Here is a 14,507-nt window from a genome sequence, read left to right as displayed (position 1 = left end):
GAGAAAGAAGCACATCACTTCTCATTTTAACCAGCTCTTCTTTCTCAGAGCTTAGCTTATTGTTTGTGCCTGTTAGGGGAGTACAAATGATTCAGGACCTTATACATTTTGGCACCCAGGGACAAAGTACCATTCCCCTCGTCCTAATTAGAGCCTTTTGCTTTGCCTGCCTAACAGACATTTTGTGGCAGCACCATCAGATTGCTTGAAAAGGCTTGCTAGGAACATACATTCTGTTTTCTGCTTCCTTTCAATCCATGCAACATGTTAGGATTGTACATTCTGAAGATCAAGGAATGGTTTCTTAAATATTTATTTAGCACCTACTGTATGTAAGATAGTGTGATGTGGATGTAAAGACAAAAATGAAACTATTTCACTGTTACCATGGAAGAAGATGATATTGATCCTGTATCTCTTTTATTAATCCTGTTTACAATTAATTAATTTTGTCTTGTAACTACCTAAGTCATGGTTCTTTGTCTCTAAACTTATTGCATAAATTCAGCTGTAACGAGTTAAGTTTAGAAATCCAGTTCTCATTTATCCCATTCCTATTCTTGCCTCATAGAAATTTACTGTCCTTAGGGAAATGCAGGTGGACACCAGGGAGTCTGGTTTAGTCTCTTTACCTTTCAAGGATGTTTGTTTGTTATTCAAAAATGTGCCATCTACTATCTCTAACTTTGTAGATCATCTCAAAAGATGAGCTTTTCTTAGTCCAGGAAGGAAAACAGGGTTGTGCAAGCCCCTCAATTACAGTTTTCAATCAATCATATTGTTCCTTATATCTCAACTTTAACCAATCATGTTGTCCTTACCCTTATGATTTTCCAACTCTACAAACAACAAACCAATCATAACTTGTTTCCTGCCTACAAAGTCCTGTTCTTTGTTCTGTATTCCCCAAAAACTATAAAAGGGGAGCTTTTCTTTTGCTAGAGACTTTGACTTAACTGAGGCAAGTCACTGTCCCCTTTATTAGCAGATTCATGTCCTGTTAATGGTTATCTTGCTCACAGGATATGTTACTCAATCTACTTTTGTTGAATTTCAGGCATGATACATTTGCCCCTGATTTCACTATGTAATCCTGGGCAAAGTATCCCCTTTTTTAGTACTCAGTCTTTTCATGTGAGAAATAATATTGCTACCTCTCACTCTCAATGAGGTATTAAGAATATAAAAAAGATGGACAGCTAAGTAGTGCAGTGGATAAAACACCAGCTTTAAGTCAGGAGGACCTGAGTTTAAATGTGACTCAGACACTTAACACTTCCTAGCTGTGTGACCCTGGGCAAGTCACTTAACCCCAATTGCCTCAGGGAAAAAAAAGATTAAAAAAAAAAAAAGAATGGAGGACCCCATTCTTCCAACTTCATTTAAAATGAAAGTTGACTTTTACCCAACTTCTCAAGTTAACAGTCAGATAACAAGCATTTATTAAGGATTTACTTATGCCAGATATTGTGCTTGTGCTAAAGCACTAGAAGTACAAAGAAAGGCAAAACCACAGTCCCTCTTCTCAAAGAGCATGGAGAAGACAACTTGTAAATAATTAGATACATACAAGATAGATAGATATATATATATATACATATATATTTCTGCAACAGGTAACCTTAGAGAAGAAAGCACTAACAACTTGGAGCCTCAAAAGAAAGAAGAGAAAGGCTTCCTGAAGAAGGTGGAATTTGAGCTGAATCTTGATGAAAACCAGGGAAGTTATGAGTCTTGGCATTGAGGAACTGACTAGCTTAGATGTATATAAAATCAAATTTATTCTCTAATGAAAGGTGCTATAGGAATCCAAAAACTGAATTAATCAAGCAAGGATCCCTGTTGAAACCTGGAATTTGAACTCTGAAAAGAACCCCATGCAGTGAAGGGTCACTAAGCAGTACCTACAACAAGCTGAAAGAGCCTTGGGTCTCTAAGTCCCAGAAACATTCCTCGTGTTGGCTGCTGCCCCCACCCAAATGAATACTGGGGGTAAAGCCCCCCTCCACAAGCTTACTTGTTCTGAGCATTTCCAAACTTGCCAAAGGGGTCTCCAGCTTGTCCACCATCCCCAGTGAATATATACAGGTAACCATCAAGGCCAAAGAGGAGTTGCCCCCCGTTATGATTGGAAGCTGGCTCTTCTAATTCCAGGATGACCCTAGAAGAGAAGGATAAACTATACAGATGTCCTTGATATCCTTCACATGGAAAATCTCAAATACACAGAAAGAATTAATCCTCTAAGGCAGTCAGGATACCCAGGTTTAAGTGGCTTACTGTTTTCAGGTTATAATCAGTGTAGGTATGCTGTGGTTAATCAAATTCTTTCCCTGATTAGCACACTCCCTCTGGGAATTACTAGCTAGTTTTTAATTTGAGTGTTAATTGGGTTTGGGGACTTTGCTGAGTCTGGCAAGGTGGAGGAGGAATTTTTCTATGAACATGACCTCCACCTTGGATTCTGTACCTTATTTTATTTGGTTATGTACAGGTCTGTGCTGGTAAATATTTAACAACTGACTCAACTCAAAAAAAAAAAAAAAAGAAAAACACATACGAGAAAAGCTTCGGTTGAATTAGAAGAAGGAGGGATCCCCTCCCTGACATCCTGTCTGGATGGAAAGGCGGACTGACTCCTCAGCCTTTGGGATTCAGAATTAGCCTTGTGGTAACCAGAGAAATAGATGGAAAACTGTAGCCCAGAAGAAACAAGGTGGTACCTCAGAAAGAGGCTGGATTTAGAACCAAAGGATTTGTCTTTGAAAATCAATTCTGCCGTTACTTCCCCTCATAAGCCCATTAGCAACTCTCTTTGTAGCTCTCTGGTCCTTAGTTTCCTTATCTATAAAATGAGAGGGTTGAACTAGATAACCTCTAAGGTGCTTTCAGCCCTAACTTCAAATCTTCAAATGACAAATCTTACTCTGGCAATTACTGAAGAATTCTGTCTTTGAAACTGTTCCCTATGACCAGTATTAGACTGAAGCTGACACTTATTGATTCCTAAGAATATGGTTGTTAAGTTTCAGCATAAACATTTATGCTTTGGAAATTGTTATAATTCAGGGATTGATTTGTTGCTTTGGTAATTGTCTACAGGAAATAATGGGCCAGTTGTCAATTTTTTTTCAGCATTATTTTTTAAATTTTTATTTAAAAAAAAGAGAAAGGAAAAAGAAAACAAGTCAAACAAGACAAAGCAGAACAATGTTAGGTGCCTAGCAGAACATCAGGGAGGTTCAAAATCTATAATAATAAATTTCTGGTTCAAGAAAAGTAATAGTAGAAGAAATTATACTCGCAAGTGTTCATCTTTACTTCCTTGTAGGTTGTAAATTGTTAAATATTTACCAGCACACACGTGTATATGTATACATATACACCCACTCATATACCAGCATACATATATTATATATATGAATGAAGGTATCTATGTATATATCTGCATGTGTGTATGTATGTAGATAGATAGATAGCCTGGCGCCATTGTCACATAAGGCACTATGAAGAAGAAGGAGAAGGAGAAGAAGAAGAAAAAGAAGAAGAAGAAGAAGAAGGAGGAGGAGGAGGAGGAGGAGGAGGAGGAGGAGGAGGAGGAGGAGGAGGAGGAGGAGGAGGAGGAGGAGGAGGAGGAGGAGGAGAAGGAGAAGGAGGAGAAGGAGAAGGAGAAGAAGAAGAAGAAAGAAGAAGAAGAAGAAGAAGAAGAAGAAGAAGAAGAAGAAGAAGAAGAAGAAGAAGAAGAAGAAGAAGAAGAAGAAGAAGAAGCCTCTTCCATGCTTTTTCTTGCACTTCCTACACCTTTTGTAAGTCTAGTAGTTCAATTCAACCAGTGAAACCCCAGAAGAGCCCTTGAGTAAAGGGAACATATTATAAGGGTCTACTCTGAACATTCACATTATTTGGCAATGACTCTTTGAAAATGTGATGAATCAAGTACAGAACACACCAGAGGTGTCCTTATGAGTCCTCTGCCACCTGTAGAATCCTTTACCTTTCTGAGTTTATATCCGCCTTATTTATATCAGTCCGAGAAACCTTCATCTCACTGATACGAATTTTTTCTGCCTTCTTTTTCCCCAGGCATGAGTAGTATATATAGAACTTGAGATTACGTCGAAATTTGGGATGAAAAGCCAAGCCTAGGAAGCCCCTCTCATCACCTATCCATGGGGTGGTCAACACCAAGTTCTTGAGGTCTAGAAAAGGATCCTCTAAGCGACTCCCATTGGGCAAATAGACCCACACCACTCCAATCTGCTCAGCCACAAAGAGGCGATGGGTTCCATCCCCAGCATGGACCATGGAGACGGGGTTCCTCAGGCCATTGGCCACCTCGGTCAGACAGAGTTGCAGACAGCCCTTACGGTCCTCCACCACGGCTCCAAGGTTGCGATTGAGGTTGTCATTCCTTAGCACATTGGGGAAACAGTAGTCCTGGTCCGGGAGATTGAGGAGGTGGCAAAAGTGGGCTCCATTTTTCTCCTGGGATGCCCAGATATGGTGGTCATTAGTCAGCAGAGAGATGGCAGAGTGGCAATTGGAGTGGAATGCTGAGCAGTAGTCAGAGCAAAGGCCCGGGAGATTCCGGAGGGGAGTCTGAGAGTTTTCAGCATCGTAGAGGTGAGCTGCATAGGGTGAGCACTCCTAGAAAAGGGAGGGAGATTGGTCAGGGCACTTGACATTCATGAACTTTAATGAGTGTGTGTGTAAGTATTAATGATTATTTTTCAAAATAATTGGCTTTCTTTGTAATCCTATTTTAATGCATTTAATATTATTCCAATAAGAATAAATTCTAATAAGAATTATTCTAATGCCAAAGTAGTTTATGATGCAAAAAAAGGTTAAGATTCCTGTTTTCAGTGCTCTCGACATATCTAAGCATTGAGGAGAGTCATGTGTGAAGTTAGACTCCAGTATCCTGCCCTCCTCACCTTGCCCCATATGTGATCAGTGGAAAGTTAATCCTGCTAGGCCATCATATGCATTCTCTGAGCTTAGGCTGCTCTAGAAATGCCCCTGGAGAGTCAGCCACCAGAACTATCTTAGTTTAAGCTCTCCAGCTTTTCTCACTCTGCTGCTTGACTCACATCCATAAAGGAAGTGAACCAAGGGGTATTTTTGGTCTGTTCTTTTACAGTGTTTAATAATATGAAACACACACACATTTTATTCAGCTCAGCTCAGCCTCCATTCACCTTAGCTGAACAAATACATCTTTCATCTGTAAAAGAAGAAAACCATTTTCAATAGTCGTACATCCATAAAATATTTTGTGGTTAATGGTTTATCACATTTTAAAGGCTTAGCAAGGGAAAATTTAGGAAAGGCCCAAACTTTCACAGTCTTTACGTTGCTTTTCACACACACACACACACATACACACACACACACACACACACACACACACAAGCAGAGGCAGATAGATGCAAGGGACTGAGGTGAAAATGTGAAGACAAAAAAAAAAAAAAGGGCAGGGGAGAGAAAGAGGGCCCTGCCAGCTCTAACTCCATGATCCTGTGACTCTCTGCCACAATCTCTCCTCCTGGCTCACTCTTTATCAGCAAAACAGAGCTCTGTCAGCCCAGAGCTCTTGCTCAGATTGTTCCTGTCATCTCAGGCACTATACCATCTCTTCATTCACACTGGCAGGAGGATCCCGGTTATTCTGATGATTTCTGATCCTGATGCTCCATGATGGCTCCCACGGCATCTTCTTCATTGTTGTGGTTCCCTCTTTGCTCTTCCCAAAAACTCCTTTACATTTTAGGCCTGAGATATTTTGAATAATCTGCCCTAAGTCAAATTCAAAACCTCTTAATGGATCTTGGGAAAACCTACCCCTCCCAAAGCATCTACAAGCTTCTCTTGCTACAGAGAAATTAAGTGACTTGTCCCATTTACACAACCATATGTGTGAGATTTAACCTAGGTTTTTCAAAGATCAAGGCCAGCCCTGCCTCTCTAAATGTTACATAAAAGTCAGATGTGATTTTTAAGACTGTTTCAGATCCAGCATGACAGCAATAGGTTGTTTGCCGCCTTCCATGATCACACATTAAAGAGGAAATGGAAATAATGGTATATAGTGAAAAAGGAATAGTAGATCTGGATCAAGAAGACCTGTATTTGAAACTTGGCTCTTCTATTTACTGCTTAGGCAAGTCACTTCACTTTGGGCCTTGGATGGTCTTGCATTCTTTGATTGAGATATCTCATAAAGGTTCAGTACTCTTAGGTTCTATTCTTAGTCTCTCCCATTCATATGTCATGTGAATTATTTCTTTTCGCTGGAACCTGGTTATTATTTATAAAAACATCTATCGAGTGGGACTAAATTTTGAAACAAACTCACTAAATGTATAACTCCATTTAAATAAGTTCCATCTTCTTCAGAGTAGTCCAGGGGGAGGAGGTCATAGACATCCCATCACTGCCCCCCAGCACCTTGGAGGGGTGACCCTCTTTTGGAGTGACCTCCAGAGTCCACAGCAGATCCTAGTGACGTCTCCTAAATGACATATCTTCATTCTTTCAAGTTTAAGTTTAGTAAATAAGATAGTTTAAGGTGTGATTGATTTCAGAAATGGGATGTGGCCAGAGACCAATGAGATTAGTTTTATTGTAAGTATTATAAACTAAATATAATGACAACAAGCAACTGGAGAAATATAATCTTATCAAAGTGATGCTAGACACTCCATCTCCCATCTCTCTGTCCTTGCATTGGCTGGCTCCCATGCTTAGCATGTACTTTCTCCTTGCTAGGCCCTTCCTCTCACCCAAACTTCTTTAATTACTTTTATATATATTCATATTGTATGCTGTATATATTTTATTCCCCATTAGAATATAATATCTTTGCAAGTAGGGATTATGTCATTCTTTGCACTTACATACACAATGCTTTGCACAGTGTATACTTTAATACTTACAGCAGGTGCTTATAGATATTTGTTGATTGCTTTATGTACCTATTTCCAACAGAATGGAAGTTCTGTAAGGCAAATACTGTTTGGCTTTTGTCTTTATAATCCCTGCACACAGCACAATACTTGGCTCAATAAATAATTGCTAATTGTTTGCTTCTAGGGATACAAGGATCTAAGGAGATAAATCTCATCCAGTACATTTCTTATATTCATTTTAATTTTGGTTTATACCTGTGATTTCTTCATAGTAGAGTGTAGCCTGAGAAAACCCCCTTTTTCAGATCAATGGCTATTCTGCAACTTAAAGCTCTGAAGACTTGGCTGGGGTACTGAGTGTTTAAATAATTTGCCCAGAATCATACAGCCAGCAGATACCAGAGGCAGAGGTGGCGAGTTGGGTCCTATCCTTTTATCCAACATGCCTCTCTACTGCTACATGAACATATATTCAATAAATGCATAGTTATCAGTTAATGATAAAGAAATGATACAGTCAAAGAGCCTTCTGTTGAAGCAGAACATATTAATTAATACTAATCTGAAGGTTTTATTAATACTTAAAGTCTTTAGAAACTAATATAAAAAATAAAATTAGTGCTTATATGTTCCTTAGTTAGTTTTTTAGTCATTAGTAATTATTAACTGGGGTAGTGTCAAACTAACAAATTAAAAAAAAAACACCAAGGAACATGAAAAGTCCAAAATTAGCACTTTAAAATAACATTTTGCTACTTCTTTCCAGTTATAAAGGCCTAGGGCCTGATGATCTTTTTAAGTTGAAACACATTCCCTTTTAAAAACCTCTTGAAAATGAGGGTTCTTGAGAGCAAAATTCTCAGTCTTTAAACCTATCCCAATATAAAAAAATCTAATAAATTCACTGTCACTCCTTCAGCTTCAGTTTTTATTTTCAAATTTCCTGTCCAAAATTTGAAGCCAACTCTTACTCTAGGACTGCCATATGAATTTCCCAAAAATTACTTTGGGGAGGGACACTGAAGTCCTTGACAAGCAACAGAGTTGCCTTAGAGATGTTCTTTCTTTACCTATGAATACAAGGTCATTGACTCACTGTCCAGAGTATATGCTTTTCTTCTTGGGATGAGAGATTTTCACCAATTCATCTACTCTTATCCAAATTGTCCAGAAATCCATAGGGAATACCGTTAATACCCTAAGGATTAGCATTAAACTCTTTACTTCTAATTCATAAGCATTATTACTCAAATCAACTAAGCTAACTTTTCTCAGATGAGTAAAACTTCTCTATTACTCATTTTTGCATTTCATAGGCTATTCTCTAAAGGAAGTTCCAAAGAACAATTAAATTATCCAAAGCAAACAATATATAGGAGGACCAAAAAAAAAAAAAAAAAAAAAAAAAAAACCCCACGAATATTGGATAATCCAGAAATTGAATGATTCCTTACTTATCTCAGAGTCCCCTAACTCCCACCCCTGAGATATCAATTTGCCCTAAGGAAGAAGGAATGGCCCAGAAGACATTACCAATTTAATATTCAAATCCCCTAGTCCCTAGCAGAGTATCTTTACACATTGTAGTTGTTTAACAAATGTTTATTATTGAATTGAAGGCACTTTCCACTTGTTTAGGATTTTAGTTAAGCCAGAGAGAGTTTGATCTGACAGAGACAATAGGAGTTGGAAATCATATCTAGAAATGACTGATATGTGAAAACAAAATGTGATTGAATTAAAGGAGGAAGAAGTATCAAGGAAAAAATCAAGAGAAAGCAAAAATCATGGAGTTGGATCAAAAAGGTCCAAAAGACATAAAAGCAACCAGAAACTAAAGGAAGAAGATAGACCTAGTCACCTGCTCCATTGTCATTGCCATTGGTCATTATAGGTTATGATACAGTACTATAAGGACTAGTTTTTATATCCCAGAAGCCCTGCTTTGTTCTACTTTTATAGACTAGGTAAAGCTCCTGCTGCCTTCTTCTAGGTTACATAACCGAGAACTGATTTTTATAATGGAACACAAAACTTTGAACATGGGGAGACATTAGTAAGGAGTCCAATTTTTTTTTTAAACAAACCATGAATGAAAAGATGTCTGTTGCAGTAGATTTGGGGCAAGAGTAAATTTGGGGTTTGGAGTTTCCTTCAAGTTTTAGCTAACATCCCATCTTCTACAAGTATGTTTATATGTGAGTTTCACAGGAAATGGAAGAAGAAACAAAATGATTTGGTGATCCACCTAGCTTTCCTGATTTCCAAAATATTAATATTCCTCCATGAAATTACTTTGTATCTGTGAACCTTTATATATATTGTTTCCTCACTTATTGAGCATTATTGGACTTTTAGGAGTAAAAAGGATGGGAACTTTATGTCATCCTCAATTGTTGTCATCTGTATTTGGCCCAGAGATACAGTGAATATGTATGAATGGGACAGGAAACCTTAGCAGAAGTAGGACCTTCAGATAATGTTCCATCATTGAAAGGAATGCTAGATTGATGAGACCGAAGATCTATCGAATATATGTCATGTCACTTAATACTAAAATATCTTTAAGGGCTAGGACTGTTTCCTAGTACAGTTCTTTGTAAATAGGACATGCTTAATAAGTGACTGTTGAATTGAATTGTAATCAGCTTTGCAAAATGTAATCCTAGCTAATTGTTTTTTTTAATATAAAGTCCTCCATAAATATTGGCTACCAGTATCTTTAAGTAAAAGTGAATTGGCTTGGCTCAGCTCACTGGCTGTAGGATAACATTTTATACTTGAGGTGAGGATGGTGGTAGGTTAGGAAAGTTACCTGAAAGTCCTACTTCTGCTAAAGTTTTCTGTCCTATACATAGTATTCACTATATCTCTGGACCAAATACAGATGGTAACAGTTGAGGATGAGATAAAGTTCCCATCCCATCCTTTTTAGTCCTAACAGTCTATTAGTGCTAGACACAAGCTGGTTTCTATGAGATAAAAGAAAGAAGAATCCTAGAAAGTTAAAGCTGGAGGGATCATCTTAGTTCAGCCTCATTCGGTCTCACTGAACCCAGAGAAATAAAATGACTTGTTTAGATTACATGATAAGTAATAGAATCAAGATTCATTGTCCATAGCATTGGAAAAATAGGGACATTAATGTGCAGTTGGTAGATTCGTTAACTGATCCAACCATTCTAAAGAGCAATTTGGAACTATGCCCAAAGGACTATAAAATTATGTGTACCCAGGTTAGAGCACTGGCTGTGTGACCTTGAGGAAGTCACTTCAATTCTGCTCTCCCTCAAAAATTGTGAATACTCTTTGGCCCAGCAATAAATACCATTACCACATCTGTATCCCATGAAGTCAGAAAAAAGGGGGAAAGGACCTGTTTGTATAAAAGTGTTTATAGCAGCTTTTTTTTGTGGTGGAAAAGAATTAGAAACTGAGAGGATACTCATCATACCATCAATTGTGTGATATACTATTGTAATGGAATGCTATTGTGCTATAAAATCTGATGAAAAAGATGGTTTAAAAAAACCAAAAAACCCAGCAAGACATATATGAATTTGTTATGGGCCAGAACTCTGTACTTGAAACAAGGATTCTTAGAAGGTGTTGTCAGTAGAATTGATAAGACAATGGTTATCTAGTTTAGCATAATTCTCTAGTTCAGTGTGATTGATTTAATCTTACAACAAATAGTTCCCCAGTGATAAAATGATTGGTTTATACTCAGTGCACTGCATATAAACTGGGACAAACTCAGCTAAAAACAGACCAAAAGGACTCAGAGACAGACTTGGAGAAGACAGAGGACTGGAGGCTGGAGTACAAGCTCTCCGACTGAGACAGACTTCAAGACAGAGACTGTCCTGGTGGTCCTCCTGCCTCCCCCACAGAAATCAAGACACATTCCAGAAGACCTCCGGAAAGCTGGCCCTGGCCCCAGGCAAGGAGACAGACTGTGAAGGAGATAATAAAGGATTTGGACTTTATCCCTGGCTATTCTTGTGGTGATTATTCTGCTGGTCCTGAGACCTCCAGAAAACCAACCAGAACATTACATGAATTGATGCAAAGTGAAGTGAACGGGACTAGGAAAACATTATAGACAGTAACAGCAAAAAAAAAAAAAATGATCTTCAACTGTGAAAGACTTAGCTACTCTAATCAAGACAATGATCTAAGACTATTCCAAAGGACCATTAATGAAAAATGCTATCCTCCTCCAGAAGAACTGATGAATTCTGAGTCCCCACTGAAGCATACTTTTAAATTTTACTTTATATTTCTAGCAAATTTTCGTTTTTGTTTTTCTTCTCCAACGTGGCTAATATGGAAATCATTTTTGCTCGACTTTATATGTATAATTGATATCATAGTGTTTGCCTTCTCAATAAGGGAGGAAGGGGCAGATAGGAGGAAAAAATTCTGGAACTTAAGGTTTTTTAAAAAATAAATGTTATTAAAAAAAAAAAAAAAGGAAAGAAAGAAAGCCTTGATGGCAGCTGACACAGACTCGGCCTCTTCCCAACTAAAGGGTTGGTGGTAGCCAGGAATTGACAATACAGCCTTAGGCCATAGATATCCTTCCTCCTGGTTTCTGAGTCTAACACTGTCATAACTCTCTCCAAGAATTTTGGTAACACTATTAATCTCTTTGGATCCCTCAGAGTAGTAAGACCAGAATTGAGTATGTGTTATAGTATCTCTGTAAATAGACAGAATTGTTTGTGGCCCTTCTCATCTTAAAGTTGTTTGGGGCACAAACATGTTAAGTGGCTGCTCAAGAACACATGGCCAATATGTGATAAAGTGAGATGTGAATGTAGATTTTGCTGATGAGAAAGTCAGCTCTCTACCCATTCTGCCACACTGCCTCTAAATGACCCATAGTTTTTCCCAGTAAAATCAAGAAGCTCTTTCCTAACTAACCTTCCACACACCCCCCCCAATCACCCAACACTCTCAAAGTCAGCACACAGTTCACATTTTTAGGCTGAGAAATACGTTGGTCCTCTCTAGAATGTGGATTTTGGCTGAATCCAAGTGAAAGCAAAGCCTGCATGACTCATGCAGTCAGCAGCATGACATTTACTGAACCAGCTCCTGAAAACCTGTGGATTCATGTCTCTAGGGACAAAAATGCTCTCTCTCCTACTGTCCCCCTGCACCTGCCCTCCCATCACTACTCTGACACTGAATAGAAGACCCAGGAGGGGATGAATCCCCAGATACTACAGGAGACCCAGGACAGACTGGAGAGAGACTGCAGAGAGGATGCAGGAGTGGCTAGAATTCTCAGAGGCCCATCCCCACCCACCTTCTACCCTCTTGACAAAAAAAAAAAAAAAAAAAATTCCTTAAGCAAATTATTTTAAGCTAAGGATACAAGTTAAAGAGACAGGGCAGCCCCTGTCAAAGCTTTTGCAGCTAAAGCTAATTTTGCACACCTCTATTCTCACTGGGTACAGACAGCTCAGAAGGAAGGGATGCTATTACACTTAGAACCTGGGCAGCAAGATAGAGTAAGTTCCTACCAGATAGGAACACAGGATTAGGGGCATCACTGGTAGGTAGTGAGTTCCTCATCACTGACAGTATCTAAGTGGAAACTGGGTGACTACTGATTGGCAATGGCTGATTAGAAACAGGTAGGAGTAGACAGCTTTTGCATTCCCTTCTGACTCTAAATTCGGTGACTGATGGAAGTAGAATGGCTTCACTACTGCCATCCAGCCTGGCACCCACCCTTAGCAGCTAAGATCAAGATCCTCTTTGATTCTAAAGTCTCCATCCTGTACTGCCTCGTAGCCATCATATCCATCCCTACCTGGCACAGGATGTCCTTGATATAACCACCACACAGCTCATGGCCTCTCAGGTCTAAGTATTCCATGATGTCCCAGTAACGGGCAGCAATGCGGCGGTCCTTGCTCTGATCACAGCAGCCAAAAGTTTCATAGTCAGAGCAGAATTCTAGGTGCACAGGGGGCTTGAAGGGGGGCCCATAATCCAGGCACTGTGGATGTCCCTGAAGAAAGGCAGCCTGCATTAGGAAGAATAAGAGCCCCAAACTGGAAACATAGCAAGATTTGGGGAGCTGGAAGCCAAGTCTAGATGCTGAGTGTCTTGGACCAGCTCTAGGGACAATCCCTCTCAGCATCTTGGCCTGGGAAACACTCAAGTTACTGTTTGCCCAAGTTGTCTTCCCTGTTTTCTACTTGATCCCTCCCTCTTTTTTTCCTCCTCCTTTCCCTCCTCCTTCTTCTCCCTCCCTCCTCTTTCTCCATGAAGTTTCATAGGAATCCGCTGGGCAGAACTTTTCTAAAAGGTAGAGAAGTCATTCTCTCTGAGATCTCCCCCATTTTTATTCAAAGGAGGGAATAGGAAGCAACCCAACCACAATACATAAAGCTGTTAAAAAACAGATCCCTTGTCTTATTTACCACTCCCAACCCCCAGTGATGAAGCTATTATGATTGATCAATTAGCAGAGTGAAATTATAGCCACAGTCATGATCTGTTAAGGTTCATTCTGACTTTAAGTCCAAAGAATCTGTAACTTGAACTCCAGTTCCAAAGCCCATTGGTATGACTGCTCTCCTCATTGGTGGAGATACATGCCTTGTACCCTGGACTTTGAGACTGGGGTTATATTAATATCAGTATCAAATGCACAAGACTCTCTATGGGGAGAAGAAGCAAGATTATGTGATGAGCAACTGTGATGGACGTGTCTATTTTCAATAACGAGATAACTCAGGCCAGCCCCAATGATCTTGTGATGAAGAAAACCATCTACACCCAGAGCAAGGACTGTGGGGACTGAGTGTGGATCACAATATAGCATTTTCACTCTTTGTATTGTTGTTTGCTTGCATTTGTTTTCTTTTTCATCTTTTTTCTTTTTTGATCTGATTTTTCTTGTGAAGCATGATAATTGCAGAAATGTGTATAGAAGAATTGCACATATTCCCTCCAGTCTATTCTTCCTTTTCATTTTATTCCTGCTCAGCAGTATTCTGTTTCTGTTACTCTACTCAATCTGACTTCCCCTCTATCAACCTTCCCCTATTTATTTATTTGTTTGTTTGTTTGTTTGTTTGTTTTTGTTTTTGCCTTTCTCCTCTTATTTCTCTGTAGTGTAAGAAAAAAAAAATTCTTTACCCAGCAAGGTGCATACATTATTCCCTCTTTGAGCCAAATCTGATGAGATTAAAGTTTGAACAGTGCTCATTCCCCTCCTTTCTTTCCCTCTTCTGCAATAGGTTTTTTGTGCATCTTTTGTGATGTAATTTATCTTATTTATTCTCCACTTTCCTCTTCTCCCAGTATAATATTTTTTCCATCCTTTAATTTCTTTTTTATATCATCATATCAAATTTAACTTATACCCACATCATGTGTGTGTGCAAATATATATATATATATATATGTATGTATGTATATATAATTTACACACATGCACACACCCTTTCTAACTGTACTAATAGCAATATATAGGATTATTTGCCATCTGGGGGAGAAGGGTGGGAGGAAGAGAGGAAAAGAATTTGGAACACAAGGTTTTACAAGTATGAATGGTGAAAATTATTCATA

At 38.8% G+C, this 14,507-nt stretch overlaps 1 protein-coding gene across 1 annotated transcript in view; it reads right to left on the bottom strand.

The window, feature by feature from the left end:
• The window catches only part of HHIPL2 (HHIP like 2), a gene marked incomplete in the record, with an annotated part of 27,860 nt that extends 14,786 nt beyond the window's left edge, over positions 1 to 13,074 (bottom strand). The window contains 3 exon segments of the mRNA XM_074262676.1: positions 2,018 to 2,161; positions 3,995 to 4,647; positions 12,739 to 13,074. Of these exon segments, the coding sequence (XP_074118777.1) occupies positions 2,018 to 2,161; positions 3,995 to 4,647; positions 12,739 to 13,071 (1,130 nt within the window).
• Between the last annotated feature and the right edge of the window lie 1,433 nt (positions 13,075 to 14,507).

This window comes from Sminthopsis crassicaudata, chromosome 4 (assembly GCF_048593235.1).
Source record: "Sminthopsis crassicaudata isolate SCR6 chromosome 4, ASM4859323v1, whole genome shotgun sequence".
Lineage (NCBI taxonomy): Eukaryota > Metazoa > Chordata > Mammalia > Dasyuromorphia > Dasyuridae > Sminthopsis > Sminthopsis crassicaudata.
Note: the sequence above shows the minus strand (reverse complement) of the source record. Positions and strands in the feature narration are given on the sequence as shown.